We start from the raw sequence: 13,852 nt of genomic DNA, 5'->3' as shown, positions 1-13,852 counted from the left end.
GTCCGGCCAAAACCTAACAAATAATTAAAAAATTAAGATTTGACTTTTTACTTAGCTGTAAATCTTTCATTAGCAAACCTGTTATGCCTCATATTTTCTAGTTCCGGAGTTCTTTGTCTTTACTGATGGCAACACTCAATGCGACCACTCCTCATTATGTACGATGCATAAAGCCAAATGATGAGAAGTTGCCCTTTGAGTAAGTATGTTAGTGGTGATGAGCTGTTACATTGCCTTTAAAATTAAGGGAGTATTTATCTATTGCACAGTAGCTACACGTCAGCAAGCTAAATTCTTGTTGTTAAACAACTTCCTATACAAAACATATTTTTCCTTTCAAGATAGCAGAAGTAAAAAAAAATTATTTTCTTACAAAAATAGAATCATTCCGCAATAGTTATTGATACCATAAAAATTCTTTATTATCTCAAGATTTTTCAAGTTGGATTTTAGTGTTTGTGTATTTGTCATAACATTTTTAGGGGAAAGATTGCCTACCTTTGGTTTCAGTTGATGGATATTTTGTATAAGTATATTTGCTTTTGTACAGCATGGATTAGCACCAATTCATGTTTGGGGAATAAAAGCCACGGCCATTTTCTTTGTGAACTTCCCTTTTGTCCACAGAAGTATTTAGAAGAGCTTTAGAAGTCAGAAACAGTATAAGCAGTATAGCCTTGACTTTTTCCCACAATTTTATATCATTTTAATCTTATAATACAATAATAAGATAATTTGCATAATTCTTATGACCAGCTTGATAACCACTAACTTGTGAGTAGGAGTTAACCTCGATGCAGCTATTGGCCTATTTTGTGGGCAGACGTGGAAGCACTCTAGTTTCGGTTATACAGTGCTCAACTGGAAGGTAGTGTACTGACAAATAAAATAAAAGCTTTTCTCATATCTGAGTAGAAGAAAAGAGGCAAACTTTGATTCTAAATTACATTTTTTAAGTGTCTTAGTTAATTTTCTTGAAGCCAGACAAAATCTGTTCATGCGAAACATGCTACAAACGGCACTGTTTCGCTATCACTGCAGTGAGACCTCATTGTCCTGTGTAATAGCAATGAGGGGGGGAAATAGCTTGGATAATATAGAAAACATGTCTGAATTAGACTAGAAGAGTGTACCATAAAGTTTGTGAAATAACGATATAGTCATCTGTGATCCATGGGGATCTCTTAAATAGTACTGGATCAACACTGTAATGGAGTGCTCTGTGGGCATTTCATCTCTGGTCCAGAATTGGAAAAGGTCTTCCCATGCCTTTTGTTGGTAGTGTTGAACATAGATATTCATGTGTAAATCCTGGTTTATTTATAATTAGTGTGCTAAAGGGTATGTAGGAGTTTCTTCCCAATAGACTGCTGAGGGAATTTATTTCTGTATATGTCTGAGAGTGGCATGATTATTTGCCACTTGCTGACAGGAACTGTCCCAATTAATATTGAAAGGAAACAGGACTTTTCATGAAAGAGAAAGAAATGCAGTCTTCCTTTTGTTTCGCGGAAGAAAAAGAAAACCCAGATACTCTTTATCACACATTAAAAAAAAAAACTGGAAAACCAAGTATAACGCTATATGAAAGGTAGGGAGCCCTGCGTCCTATGGGCAGAAATAAAAATCCAGCTAGTAGAATGGTTCTAATTATTATAGTATGCCAAACCCATGAAAAATGTAAAATGTTACTCTGCTTTTTCAGGTTTGATTCAAAAAGAATTGCTCAGCAACTGCGAGCATGTGGTGTTTTGGAAACTATTCGAATTAGTGCACAGAGCTACCCATCCAGGTAGGGATAGCAGTGGGTCTCTGTATGTCAAAAAATACTTAGGTTTCTCTTAAATGAATTGCATTTGCTAACTTTTAATTTTCCAGGTGGACTTACATTGAGTTTTTCAGCCGTTACAGCATTCTTATGACACAGCAGGAGCTCTCCATGACTGATAAGAAGCAGATCTGCAAGGTTGTTTTGCAGCGGCTGATCCAGGTTAGTTTGTATATAATGACCCATGATGTATTATAGCATGTATTACTAATACAGGCTCTCTTTTGCCAGGAGTAATATGTCACTGCTCAAATAGGAAAGATATTTACATTATTACTGTCTTTCCTGATTTAGCGTGTTGCACATAGGCTTGCGAGTCAATGACCTTGTGTTGTGACACAGTCATGATATGGATATATGATGATTTCACCTCTGTGTACTTAATATCTTCACTTGTAAAATGGAAGATACTCTACCTATATTTATAAACCAGTGAACAGTAAATGCTATACATTTGTCAAATATTAGAAGTTTGTGCACACGAGAGGGCTTTTGGTGGTGGAATGCAGCATATTGGAGAACTGTTCTAAAAACATGCTATTTTGCATATGGCTTCTGTTTGTTAGGCAAGCCTGTAGAGGTGAGGCTGGCCCAAGTCAAGCCAGCGGTTCAGTCAGCATGTCAGGACTGAGTTCAGACTCGGGGATGTGTAAGACCAGACACAGGGGTACTTGCAACACAGCTCTGACACAGGCCAAGAGTGAGAGCCTGAGCTTGTAAGCAGCTTCTTTTCGGAGTTTTTACTCACACAGCTTGCTGATTCAAGGCCAGACATGTGCACCAAAAGGTAGTGTTGAGCCTGGGGAACGAGACTCGTAGGAGGGGCTGAAGAGGTTGCTTTCAAGGCCTTGATGATAAGTCCAGCTCCTCCCTTTAATTTGAGATCACTGGGGTGCAATTTTTGGATGTAATTCTCTGTGTTTTCCCTGCTAAGTGGATTTCCCTCCCCATATACTCCTATCTATAAAGAAGGCAGAGAGGATATTCTTATTTAGCAAGATCACATTTCAGAAGAGCTTGCCTGAAGTGACAATTTATAAAAGGAAGAGAGTGCCTGGTCTCCAATAATAAACCAAAAACTTAATGTATCTGTTGTTTTCTTTTTCAGGATTGTAACCAATATCAGTTTGGGAGAACAAAAATTTTCTTCAGAGCAGGACAGGTTGCTTACTTAGAAAAGCTGCGATCAGATAAACTGAGACACGCCTGCATCATGATCCAAAAGAGTGTTCGGGGCTGGCTGCAGCGGAAGAAATTCCTTCACATAAAACAAGCAGCTGTTACAATACAGCAGTATGTCCGGGGACAGCGGACTGTACGGTACTCTTGGCCAATAAATGAATTTGCTGTTAGGGCACGCCTGAAGGCATATAGAAGGTCAAACTAATGCCCAACACTAATTTGGAAGTGTAATTTTTACAAAAGAACAATTCAGATTGTATTTCCATTTCCTCTTGGTTGTAATTATGGACTTGAAAATGTTCAAGTTATTCAGCTGATATGAGGAAAGTGCTCTAGCAGATTTCAAATGACTGCTGGATTCCTGAGAGGCCTTGTCTACCTGTAAGCTCAGTCCTTAGCTAATGATGCATGTCCCAGTTGTTGCCCTGGGGCTTACTGCTTGGCTTCGGAGCCAAAGAAGAAATCAGGTAGCAGAAAGGAAAAGCAATTTACAAAGGTCTACAAATTAGTGTGTACAAATTATGATGAGGAATTATGCAGCAGAGAAAGTGCACCAGTCAGTCACAGAGCAGGCTGAGGAAGATGGCTGTATGTAGGCTTTGAAATTTTCGGAAAGAGACCATGAGAACAGTTGCTTGTGGAACAGATTTTAAAGATTGTGGATAATTCCCTCTCTTAATTGAAGAAGCAGCTGTATTTTAGATAGCGGATGCCTGTTTTCACTATCTTCCTTTTTTGTGTGTATGGTTTGACTGACCAAGGGAATGAGCATGAGAAACCTAAGTGAAGAAACCTAACGTGACCTAAGTAAATTTTATTGTCTTTTGAATGAAGGCAAGCTATAACTGCAAGAACTCTGAAGCAAACATGGGCAGCTATAATAATTCAGAAATACTGTCGGGGTTACCTGGTCCGTAGACTTTGCCAGCTCATCCATGTGGCTGCTGTAACAATTCAAGCTTATACAAGAGGACTTCTGGCAAGAAAAAAATATCGGAAGGTACAGCCTATCAAAAATTTTGTTTCAGTAACTGGAAACAGCTGTTGCTCTATAAGAAAGATGGAGAAAAAGGCAGTGATCCCTAATACTTTACCTTTTACGTGTCTGATTCTCATATTTTCTACTCTATTTTTGTATTGTTACTATAAAAATACTAATAGACAGTAGCTTAGATCTAATCTCTGAGCTACCAAGAACCCTGTCAAGGTTTACACTCAACGCAGGTCGTTTGGTGTGATTACTGCAATGGTTCAAATGTGTCTGTGGTCTGGGTATGTCAGTATTTTGATACTCAGGTGAGAAGTATTGTCATTACCAGTAGATTCACAGAATGTTATAACTGATGCCGATTGAGTCATAGATAATTAGAGACAGATGTTAATATTTTATTTTAAAGATGCTTCAAGAACACAAGGCTGTGATCCTTCAGAAATACACCCGTGCGTGGCTTGCCAGGCGCAGATTTCAGAATATTCGGCGGTTTGTATTGAATATCCAGCTTTCATACAGAGTTCAGCAACTGCAGAAAAAGATAGAAGAACAGGTGAGGGACACCAGTTTGGTTTATGATTTACACTAATTTTTTTATCGTATCTGTTTTATTCAGAGCTCTCATATTGACTAGAGGCTCACGTGAACTGCGATATCCAATACTTTACTTGACAGGACAGAAGAATATGTAAGGGATATGGTCCTTTATGATAAACCACTGGTATTCTTCCTACATCTGGGGTAGGAAGAATCATCTAGGATTTCCTTATATTTTTGGTTAGTTGTGCCAATGAGAAGAGTCCACAGTGAACATTTTTTTTTTAAACAGTTTCTTAAGTAGTCTGTCCAGTCTCTGGATGGGGTTACTTGTATTAGGTTGAAGGATGTGTGAGATACTGCTCTGGTGCAACATATTTAGTAACTTTTGGGAAGTCCATATTATGTTTATTTTGCAGCTTATTTTTGAGAGCCATACCAGCCAAATCATCTTTAAGATGGTAACTTTAATCTAATTGATGGAAACAATCCTTGGTTGAAATAATCATGACTGATATGGGATGGTGAGCAGAAATAGGTCAGGTGCTTCCTTCAAAATTCTATTAAACAGTTTCAGGTGTGCATTTTTCTGTTTTCTTTTAACCTGTCTTGCTCATTGTAGAGTAGAGAAAATCATGGTTTGCTGGAACGATTGACCAGTCTGACTTCAACTCGTATGAATGACATGGATACAATTCAGAAACTCGAATTAGATCTTGAAAAATTGAGTGCTCAAAAGAGAGCATATGAAGAGCAAGGGAAGAGACATAAAGAGGACAGTGAACAGGTAAATTTTAATTGCCATCTGGTTGCTTTTTATTTTAGTTGAAATTTTTCAGTTACTGGGTTTATGATATGATTCGAGAGTTACTAAGTAACTTCACTTTTGGCGGGGGGCCATGGCACGGAAGGAAGGGAGTCCCTATATGCTTGTTAAAATGTAAGACCTTCTGTGACCTGTTTCTTCCTCTTTTGTAATTTGTATATTATGCTTACTTTTTTGTGTGTACAGAAAATCTTAAAACTTGAGAATCAGAATAAAGAATTACAAGAACAGAAAGAGACCTTAGAAATAAAGCTCCAAGAAAAAACTGAGGAAATGAAAGGTACAGTAACTAAAAGGAGTTTTAAAGGAGTTATAGTGGGGAAAAGTTATAAAGTCAGGTTTTCAGCAAAGGTAAATTACTTTTGTTCTAATAAAAGCAATATAAATGCTGAACTTGCAGTAAATTAAAAGTTGGTCCTAAGCTTTTCTTGCTTAGAATGTGTAGTGCAAATGCTTTTAATTTAATAATTAAATTAAATTTGTTCTTTTGGGAGCAAAAGCTCTCTTCCTATTGTGTTTCCTGTTTCATGCGCATGCATTCCTCCAAAGTGTCACTTTGTCCTTAGTTCCTTTATATACTGCTTTTAAGAATCTAATTTCAAAGGACACAGGCAGCACATGAGATCAAGTAAACTTTAGATGAATAACACTTTGGTGTTTCAGAACCTTTTTATTCTGCAGCTTTACTTGTAAAATTTACTGTGTGGTAATTTTTGGCACTTGAGAGAGTAATTTCAGCCTTAAAATATGTTGAGGATTACTTATTGAAACGAAACCTCATTATGGTCATACTGTTTTAATAAATGCATATAATTGCATGAAGGTCTTTGAAATACTGAAATATTTTTTGACAGAGAAAATGGATGACCTCACGAAGCAACTCTTAGATGACGTGCAAAAAGAAGAAAATCGGAGAATGTATGGAATCTGAATGTTACTGCTTTGAAACAGTATTCAATTTTTCTCTTTCCCTGCCTTTCTTCCTCCTGCTGTAAATGTATTATGCTCACATCACTTACAAATCTGTTGGTGTTCTTGGACATTAATGCTAGTACTGAAGTACTTCATGTACAGTTGAGGAAGAGCCTGTGCTTATCTGTGGGTCAGTCACATGCAGTAAATTATATCATAGACCTGAGGCTGTTCTTGCTTTTACAGTTTCCTGTCTTTTTATGTATCTTTCTGAGAATTGAAAGGCAACCCTGATTGTAATGGTTTCTTTGGAGATATCCTCAGAATTCAGTAAGGACTGGAAGAGCAGCTGATGGCCATACCAGTCAGAATTCCTGTGAAGTAAATATTAAAGGACAGAATTGAAAGATTCAGCTTGAAGGAAAGGCAGTGTTTGTAAAGGACGTTTGGTTAAAAATATAGGGGAAAAACTATTTTTTCCCCCTTTGGAATATCATTTGCAGTGTTAAAAATCCTATTATTTAGTTTTGCCTTAAATTCTGTCCCAATATCTGAGTTAGATTTAGGGAAATCTAGGGACAGTCTCATCCCATTATCATCCATTTTGTAGATTGATTCTGAGGATGTAGGATAGCATTTTCAAGTAATTATGATTCATTTAAGTTTTCTTCAATGAAACACGTCCTTCAAATTAAAACAAAATCAAAGCATATTCTTCACATACAAATGGAGGAAAATAAAACCACCTTTTCGTTGCCTTTTTTAGGATACTTGAGAAAACTTTCCAGAGTCAGAAGCAGGAGTATGAAAACGAGATTGAATTGCTCAAGGGAGAAATTAAGGTTATGAAAGAAGAAAAAATTCAGCTAGAACATCAAATTCAGCAAGAAATTGTAATTCAGGATGGCTTGAAAATGGAAGTAGGACAACTTACAAAGCAAGCACAGGTTAAGTATGACACACTTGGTTTTGGCGTCTTTGCTAGATAAAGCAAGTAGAGAATGTGGGTGTTTCGTTTATAGATTATCTTCACTGGGTTTTTTTTTTTATTTCCAGTGCACTTTTAGAAGTTGCAGTCAATAAGCTGTATTTGATACACTACTATGTTGCGTTGTTTTCATGTAATATACAATATGAGTAGGTTATGGCTCACATAAATAAATGCATGTTTTGAAGAGGAATTGTGCCTAAATATTTATATGTTTGAATGTGTGGATCTTTTTTTCTTCCTTTTTCCTAGAAAGTATTCGTTTCTCAGGGGATTTTTCATAAATGTACTTTATAAACTGAAGCTGAAAATAGTACTTTTGTGTGAAGTCACTTTTTTTTCTCTAATTCCACGTCACAAACATCTATGTTTTCACTACATCGCATTACTGCTCTGAGGCCTTTAAGCCTTTTACCACGTGAGCTTATTCTTAATTATAATTATCTTTGTGATTTAACTGATACTCAGCCCTTGTCTCAGTCTATAAATTTTGTCTGATTCAGAAAATACCTGAGTTGCAAAAGGAAATTGAACTGCTGCAGACGCAAAAATTGGATGCTGAAAAGCAGGCCCAGTCACAGAAGCGAGAATTGAGGGGTAAGCTACTAGATAATTCAGTACTACCATCATATCTAGTGAGCTACTAGATAATTCAGAGAACTTACCAAGCACAGTGTGAACCAGGCCAGTTTAACTTGATCTCTTCCATGTTAGCTTTGACAAAAACCCAGTCTCTTTCATATCCCATTGTGATTTCATTCTATTCATACCTTTACTTGCAAGGGGGAAAAAACAAAAACCCAACAGGTGAGTTCTACAAAGTGATCACTGAATACTGAGATCTGGGTCTGGGGAACCCCTTTGGAGAAACTCTGATTTCGAACGTTCATGCTTTGTGTTTGAAAATAAATACTAATAATTTAAACTTCACGTAGAATTTAACAAGTAGCTTGTAGAGACCCAAGAATACGGAAATAATACATTTTCTAGCTTTCATTCATCCTGTCTTTAGCCTTAGGTCCAATAGATGTCAAATACGTTTAAATAACTTGCTGAGTTGGGTTCTCTTTGGGAAAAGGTACTTAATAAGAAGCACTACAGTTGTGCACTTTTTTCAGTGTCAACAATGTCATAGAGCAAACCTGTATCTGCAGCATTTAATGTAGGAACCCACCACTAGATGACAAGTCATCTGTACAACTGCAGCAGTTGTCCAGATTCAGAAAAGAAGGGTGTAACTTTGCGTTGAAAGTTTGATGTATTTAGAAAAAAAAACAATATTGGTGGTGTACCTATCTAGTGTACCTTACATGTCCAGAAGTAGAACCAAGTCCCTCATCATATTCTTGTAGTAAATCAGATGTATTTACAGAGTACCAGGAAAGAACCTTGTAGATTTAGGAAGAGGTTGGTTCGGATTTTTATAATCAAACTTAATTTGAAATGTGTGGAGAAAATTATTCATATAATAAACATTGTTTTTTTCCAGAAAAGATGTCAGAAGTTACAAAACAGCTTCTTGAAAGTTACGATTTTGAAGATGTAAGAAGCAGGTAATTTTGTTCTGAGGTCTCTTTAAAAAAAGCTTGAGAAATGCATTTTGTTCGCCTCCACACTAACGGTACTGCCATGTATTCTAGACTCTCTATGGAGGATTTGGAACACTTAAATGAGGATGGAGAACTGTGGTTTGCTTATGAGGGCTTGAAAAAAGCTACAAGGTTAGTTCAGTTCTTCAATGTTTTCATAACTCCAAGCTGTGATCCTTAAAATAAACAGAAAGATCAGTGTAGAAAGTAGAAAGACAGAAAGAGTAGCTGATTTGACAGTGCGATACTGAACATCTGTTTTAAGAAATGAGTGAACAATGCATTGTATGACTGCGTAGGCAGCTTAAAGTCAATTTAACAAACTTTTACTAAGTCAGTGAGATAAGCATGTGTGTGTCACTTGGGGATACATGTTTCCTCTGAGATATCTTGCATAACTTTCATCTCCCTTAATGCACAGGTGATGTAGTGGAATGTCTGTGTGTTAACCCATAGTACTTTGTTTTCACTTTGTATTAAACTTGACCCAGTGCATTGAGGTCGTACTACATGTGCCATGTTCTTTCTCCCCTTTTTTAACAGAGTATTAGAAAGTCATTTCCAATCTCAGAAAGAAGTATATGAAAAGGAGATTGAAAGTTTGAACTCTAAAGTTGAACATCTTAGCCAAGATATTAATCATCTACAAAAATTATTTCGAGAGGAAAATGACCTAAATGATGGGATTCGACTTGAAGTTAGCAGGCTAACTTCAGAAAACCTGGTAAGATCAAGGTGTAGTAAAGCAAAGTATCCAAACGTGTTTGTGGCACAAAGCCCTCAAAATCTTGCTGTCAACATTGTTGAAATCTCAAGGCCCGAACAGATATGGCCATCTAAGATTGCACATCCCTACAGGCTCTTTCCCTACATACTGAGGTAGTGGTGTTAGGAGGCAGACAAATTTATCATCTGAGTGCATAGCTTGTTGGGGCAGCCTCACAGGGGCTTTTTCTCTTTTGTTTTGCTTAAACCTGAATTGAGATTTGCTTCTAATCACAGAATGGCAACCATTTTACAAACTCTGACGTGGCGTGCAGTGCACACACAGGTTTTGGCTTCTGTTGTTGATAGCTAGGGAGACGCTGAGAGTCTTTAGAATGCGTTTGAACCCGTGTATGCTTATGTGCCTGAATATTCAGATTTTATAAAAGATGTTTTGGGCTTCAAAATGTTGCCAGAATGTCCGTCCGTGCCAGCTTGTACAAATATCTTAGTTGTGCTTTTTGCAGTTTCTCAACAATCTGAGGAACTTTCGAGAGGTGTAATAATTTCTACAGATATACATCTTTATACTGGAAGTCACGAAGAAGCAAGTATTCATTTAGGTTTTTTATTTACTCAGAATTTCAACTAAAAATGAATTGGAAGTTTAGCAGTGACTAGAAAGTTAACTCACCATATCTTTTTTAATACCTATCTAATTTAAACTTCTCATCTGATAATTAAAAAAAATCTAGCCATTTTTTGGTCAGGCCATATATTTTTCTGGTGGAACACTTTCAGTATTTCAGACTTAATGAAAAGCAGTTTTGTTATTCTATAATTTTCTATGGGTCAGTATTATAACAGTGCATTTGAGTCTGCCTGCAGTGGAGTTAACTTTTGTTGTAGCAGTCTGTATGATGCTGCATTTTGGATTTGTGGGTAAAACAGTATTGATAACATGAGTGCAACCTCTGTTCAGCAACAGCCAAAAAGCTCAGTGTCAAGGCTTTCTCTTTTTCCTACTCTGCCCCACCTTGGCAAGTTAAGCTGGGGGTGGGCAAGAAGTTGGGAGGGCCCGGAGCCTGGACAGCCAACCTGAGCTGACCAGAAGGATATCCCCTACCATAAAATGTCATGCTCAACTATAAAAACTGAGGTAGAGGAAGAAGAAAGAGGGTGTTTGGCTTTATCTTGACCCAGATGTTTTCTCGCTTCTGCTCTTCCTACTCTCTTTCCTGTTCTGCTGGGGCATGGGGTGGGGGTAGCAGGGAAGGGAGCATCTCTGTGGGTGTTGGCTGCTGACCAGACAGGGTCAACCCACAGCAACCAGCTTCAATTTTCATTGTACTGAGGCATTCAAGTTCAGAATTCAGTTACTTCCTTCTTTCCCTGTAATCAGAGGACAGAAATTAGCATCTTTTGCTTAGAAGCCTCTGAGAAAACAGCCCAAAAAACATTTCTGTCTCTCAGGCTGACAAGTTGTGTGATTTGCTAGTGAAAAACCAGACACCTGTGGGATTTATGGTAGTTACAGATTTGTGCAGTTTTGAGGCTCTCCCCACCAGAGACCAGCTAAGCATATCAAGTAGCTAACAAATTGCAGGCAAGGCTTAAGAGTCTAATTATTAGTACTGTTTAAAACCTATCTAACACAAGGAAGTGCTGTTACTCCAGAAGATAGTATATACCATATTATTTTTCTGCTGAGTGAAAAACAACTAAAGAAATATTTTCAAAACAAAGTTACTAAAATTGAAAATATAAGGAAAAGTTACTTCTAATGTTATTTTTTGAAAATAATTTTATAACATGTTGAGTTTTTTTAAAATGTTAATTGGGCTAGGGAAATTAAAGCCACAGTGTGATTTCCTTTAAACTAGAAGAGAAGAATGGTAGTACTGGCCCGGTCCAAACATTTTGTTAGCTTACTGTTTCGTTTCTAAGAGTGGCCAGCAGCAGATGCCTCCAGAAAAGTTAAAAAAGTCAGGCAAGGAGGTAGCAGTACTCCCCCACAGTCTCTCCCCCATCTTTGACTATTTGCAGTTGAAGGTCTTCCAGTGTCATGGGAACTATTGCAGACATTGGAAAGAAAGAGGGTGCTGAAATACACAAACCTTCTTTTTCCCTAAAAGGTGATCCCAGACCTTAAACAGCAAGTTTCTGAACTTGAAAATCAAAAATTAGATCTTGAAAACCGCCTTCAAGAACAGACTGTAAAGTTGAAAGGTAAAGTACCAGTATGGTCCCTGGTCTTTCAGTTGTTTGAGGTGAACATGATGAATTCCCTATATTTGAATTTTTAAAAGCTGAAACAGTATTATGTGATGACTTAATTGCCCTGTTACTTTAGTGAAATGTAAGAAACACAGTGAAAAAATGTGTTGTACAGTTTATATCTCTTACTAAAGAATAAAATACATGCTAGGATGTGTGCTTTTTTCTCTTTTTTCCTTTTTGAGGTCATTCAATCCTATGGTTTGTATGTCTGCAAGTGTATTCAATAGGGCTTTGCTAAGAATACGTGTAATGCAGTATGCCCTTTGGAAACAATCATAAAAAGGAAAGATGATTTGGAACTTAAGGCATATTCTATGAGGTGGACTTCAGAGGCTGTTGAATAATTAAGAGTGGGAGACAGAGGGAAAAGTTCTTGCTAAATTTGCTTGTTCGAAAGTTCTTCTCAATTTAGGAAGGCATACTTTGCTGAGGATTCTGGGTGTCTCTAACTGCAGTGTCTTCCTAGGCAACTGATTTAAAATTTGCAAGTACTTTTACTGACAACTGCAAGAACTTAGTAGTGTCAAAATTCCTTATCCCGTGTAATCTTCTGTGTGGTGTGGATTAGTCAGATATTTCTCTGATGCATTATCTGCAATGTTGTTAGTTTTGTTATGAGTGTAAGAAGAGATTTACTGAATACTAGTACAGAACAGTAAGCAAATTTGATTTTTGTTGTTTTTCTTTTGTTTTGGGTTTTGTTGCTAATTATTACTGAAAAAAATGAAAGAGATGTCTAATCGGCTCCGTTATGAGCTAGAAGGGGATAGAACGCAAAGACGGTAAATACATATTTTGGTTTTTTTTTGATGTAAGAAATGTAGTTACTGTAAGCTGTGGTAACAAAGTCACTTAAACTCTTTAAAGCACCGTATTGTACCTAAGTTTTGCCTTACAGGCTTTTGTACAGTTAATAATAAGTAATGGACAAGTATGATACAACTATGCTTTAATGAAAGAAGAATAAAAGACAAAGCTTCTTACCTATCTATTTTTAGAACTAATGAGGCTCAGAATGAAGTAGACATAAAAGAAAAAGAGAGACTGAAAGTCACAACCCAAGAAATCGAGGGTCTGAGCAATGGTTTGAAGCAAGATGAAGTCCAGGATGAAGTACAAAGCAAGATAAAGCAAGAGACAACTCGACTTACTGTGGAAAACATGGTGAGGAAATGAAATCGTCGTTAAGAAAATGCAGGATGAAAAGAAAGAAATCATGATTTCATGTTGTGGACGGGATGTTTTCTCAATTCATCAGGGGAGAAAAAAGATACAAAAGTTTCATTTTTTTTTTCCCAGCAATCATAAGTAAAAGTACATCATAGTGCTCTTTAATTGTGGCAATAACATGTAGCAGGAGAACTCATTTTTACTGGTGGTTGCTCTGAACTAACCGACTTTGATTATTACAGGATCTTGAAGAAAAACTAGACATGAAAGATAGAATGATAAAAAAATTGGAGGATCAAATCAAAACCCTTACCAAGACTATTGAAAAAGGTAAGATGTTGTTATGTGATTATTTTTTTTTTTTAATATCTTTGAATGTTCAGTGTGTATTTGAAGGAAAGTATATTTTAAAAAAAAGAAAAATGTAGGGTTTGGGGCAGGGTTAGAAATTTAAAACCTCAGAAAAAAGTGCCAGGGAAACCCTTAACAGAAATTACATAAAAGTCCTTCCTTGTATTATTTTTTTCCTGGCTAAGTAATGGGCACATATGGGACCCAGACTGTACGATAAAGACTTAAGCCAGAGGCAGAAGGTTCTGTCAACAAAAGTTAATGCATACCCTCACACAAACTGTCTCGGAGCCAACAGAATGTTAGTTTTGCATCAGATGAGTAACTCCTCCCATTAGCCTTCAAATGGCAGATGGTTCCTGATATGAAGTTAGTTTGTACAAAGTTCTTCTATAGCAAGTAATTCTTCACTATAGAATACTCTTAAAAACATTGCCGAGGTGACTCATACATTGTTGCTGTTTATTTGTCTTATTAATGCAAGTAATTCTAC

General features: G+C 36.9%; 1 protein-coding gene across 2 annotated transcripts in view; it reads left to right on the top strand.

The window, feature by feature from the left end:
- The window catches only part of MYO5C (myosin VC), a 34,638-nt gene that overhangs the window by 13,789 nt on the left and 6,997 nt on the right, over nucleotides 1-13,852 (top strand). Inside the window, exons 16-33 of one of the 2 annotated variants that reach the window (XM_086471706.1) lie at nucleotides 102-199; nucleotides 1,706-1,792; nucleotides 1,879-1,990; nucleotides 2,937-3,148; nucleotides 3,845-4,010; nucleotides 4,408-4,554; nucleotides 5,161-5,325; nucleotides 5,551-5,644; nucleotides 6,219-6,282; nucleotides 7,043-7,223; nucleotides 7,768-7,861; nucleotides 8,754-8,817; nucleotides 8,905-8,985; nucleotides 9,397-9,577; nucleotides 11,694-11,787; nucleotides 12,569-12,620; nucleotides 12,837-13,002; nucleotides 13,251-13,338. In XM_086471706.1, the coding sequence (XP_086327832.1) occupies nucleotides 102-199; nucleotides 1,706-1,792; nucleotides 1,879-1,990; nucleotides 2,937-3,148; nucleotides 3,845-4,010; nucleotides 4,408-4,554; nucleotides 5,161-5,325; nucleotides 5,551-5,644; nucleotides 6,219-6,282; nucleotides 7,043-7,223; nucleotides 7,768-7,861; nucleotides 8,754-8,817; nucleotides 8,905-8,985; nucleotides 9,397-9,577; nucleotides 11,694-11,787; nucleotides 12,569-12,620; nucleotides 12,837-13,002; nucleotides 13,251-13,338 (2,146 nt within the window). Of the gene's footprint in view, nucleotides 1-101; nucleotides 200-1,705; nucleotides 1,793-1,878; nucleotides 1,991-2,936; nucleotides 3,149-3,844; nucleotides 4,011-4,407; nucleotides 4,555-5,160; nucleotides 5,326-5,550; nucleotides 5,645-6,218; nucleotides 6,283-7,042; nucleotides 7,224-7,767; nucleotides 7,862-8,753; nucleotides 8,818-8,904; nucleotides 8,986-9,396; nucleotides 9,578-11,693; nucleotides 11,789-12,557; nucleotides 12,621-12,836; nucleotides 13,003-13,250; nucleotides 13,339-13,852 lie in introns of both variants that reach the window. The other variant, XM_086471705.1, reaches the window with a different exon arrangement.

Source organism: Leptosomus discolor, chromosome 11 (genome assembly GCF_034619465.1).
Source record: "Leptosomus discolor isolate bLepDis1 chromosome 11, bLepDis1.hap2, whole genome shotgun sequence".
NCBI classification, from domain to species: Eukaryota; Metazoa; Chordata; class Aves; order Leptosomiformes; family Leptosomidae; genus Leptosomus; species Leptosomus discolor.
Note: the sequence above shows the minus strand (reverse complement) of the source record. Positions and strands in the feature narration are given on the sequence as shown.